Source organism: Aureobasidium namibiae (assembly GCF_000721765.1).
Source record: "Aureobasidium namibiae CBS 147.97 unplaced genomic scaffold scaffold_45, whole genome shotgun sequence".
NCBI classification, from domain to species: Eukaryota; Fungi; Ascomycota; class Dothideomycetes; order Dothideales; family Saccotheciaceae; genus Aureobasidium; species Aureobasidium namibiae.
Genome location: NW_013581164.1, coordinates 1355 through 3444, shown reverse-complemented (window position 1 = coordinate 3444; position 2090 = coordinate 1355). Strand labels below are relative to the sequence as shown.

General features: G+C 45.0%; 1 protein-coding gene across 1 annotated transcript; it reads right to left on the bottom strand.

Moving 5' to 3' along the window:
- Nucleotides 1-274: 274 nt before the first annotated feature.
- Nucleotides 275-748, bottom strand: M436DRAFT_59293 (uncharacterized protein; the record flags this gene model as incomplete). Its single annotated transcript, XM_013566767.1, has 1 exon — nucleotides 275-748. One exon carries the CDS (start codon nucleotides 746-748, stop codon nucleotides 275-277), a length of 474 nt encoding a protein of 157 aa, XP_013422221.1.
- Between the last annotated feature and the right edge of the window lie 1342 nt (nucleotides 749-2090).

Sequence of the window (2090 nt, the reverse complement as noted above, 5' to 3'; positions counted from 1 at the left end):
CTACGATAAATCCTCCCGTCTCCATCCATACGGCGAGCTTGTCTTCGTTGTCGATCGAACCTCCGTGATAGTAAGCATAACCGAGCTCTTTTGCCATATCTTTACACCGATTAATGCTGCGACAGTAAATAACGCCCTTATTACGTCTGATATGTTTCTACATACGTTTGCAAGTGCCGATTATCGTCTCTTCGAGTTTGCCTCGCTAGCAGATCTCTATAATATAGCGTGTTCGCAGCCGGGTCGTTATAGCACGAATATAGCGAGTGACTGCCTAATAAGCCATGCTGACTTCTAATTCGAACGCCAGCATCGGGGGTAGCGTTGCAGTAAGCATGATAAGCGGCACTCGCAAGCCTCGTATAGAGCGTATAGCCACAAGTTTCGGTCGCCAGTCGCTTACGGTGAACGTCAAATGACATTCATCTACGAACACGCGCCGGAGTAAACCTTTGTCCTTTAGAAGCTCTGCATAGCTTAAGAAACCACCGCCGATGATCTTGTCTACACTAATGAAGACTAGTGTTGCCGGATCCGTAAGTCCCGGGTGCCACTCTATGCTGTTAATACTAGCTTCCTTTGCTATGTTAACTAGTTTGTTAATTAAAGCTCGGAACGGGACTATAACTATAGTTACCCCTACGTTCTCGAGACATGCCGGTGCCATAAACAGAAGACTCTTACCCCCTCTAGTCGGAAGAACGATAATAAGCGGTGTTGCCTGATCGTCGTAGAGTATCGATTGCATTGCCTTATGCTGTGCCTTGGACCTATATAAGACTTCGTCTCTAGTTCCCAGTCTTAGAGCCTGTTATATTGCTCTTTATACCTGACTTTCGCTCGGGTTCGATATGTCACTCGGCAATGCCGGTGTTATTGTTCTTCTCCCTTCGGTACTACTAATAGACTGTGTGACCTAACTATGCTGCCCAAAGAACCACTATCCCTATTGCACATCTGCTTAACTGTGCTCCTGCTATTGTTGCTGCTACTGTCTTAGAGCGTCGTAAAATTGAGCTAAAGCCGGGGTCCAGTTGATAATGCGACCTCTACTGTCGTCTCTTACTACCGGGTCTCTTATAGTAGATCGGGCGTTCTCTTAACTGTTATACGTAGACGCTTCCCTTACGTGCTTCTATACTTTGCTGCCGCTAAAACTGTCGAGACCGAGAAAGTTATGCCACTTCTCGCTAAGCGGCCGGAATATGTTAATCGATCGATCGTTTATATACTTAACAACATCGACTAAGACGCTGTATCGATTCCCTCCTATCTTGCCGCTACGGCCGGCAGACATCTTAAGCGGGTTATTAGTGTCCACTTCGGGTGCTTCCACCTTACTAATCTCGTCTACGTAGCCGTGCGCAAATTGTTCGCTAACTGTAACACGGCCGATCGCGATAGCTAAGTGCCTATAGTCGTACGTTGTTAGCCTAACCTTTAGTCGCTTCTATGTCTTACGAGCGATGATCTGTATTAAGCGATCGGTTTCCTAAGTGCCGTTCTGATCGCCCTAGATGTACTCGGTCTAGCTACTACCTCTACTTATAACAGAGAGAAACTCCTACAGCGGCTGTACGTAAGTAAGATATACGACTAGTAGCTAAGCCACTCGGTACGGAAGAAAACGCGGTATAATCTTCGGTTTATCCTATTATAACTACGACTTATAATATCTTATAACCATAGCGACCTATCCATGAATAATGTAGACGTTACGGTCCTATATAAAGCCATTCTTAAATCGAACACTTATAATCTCGGTTCCTTATGCCGGTTAACCCGCGGTAATGTACACGTATAGTAGTAGTAGCTCCTAGAATTCGTCTACGTGTCGAAGCCATCGTCGTATATGTCTAAGCTGCTAGTGTCCTATTCGACTACGTAGCTTTCGTCCGTTTCTATAATCTCTTATACGGCCTAGTATTACTTCTCGTTTATCTTCGAGCCTATTCGTCTTATTGTTTAAGAACGAGATTCTACGCTTTACGTAAGTCGGGTCGTCTTCTAGATTATTAAGCGGGATGCTAAACCTATCTGCTTTACTATTGCTCCACATAACCTTACTCTATAAGATGTTTTCCGCGTCT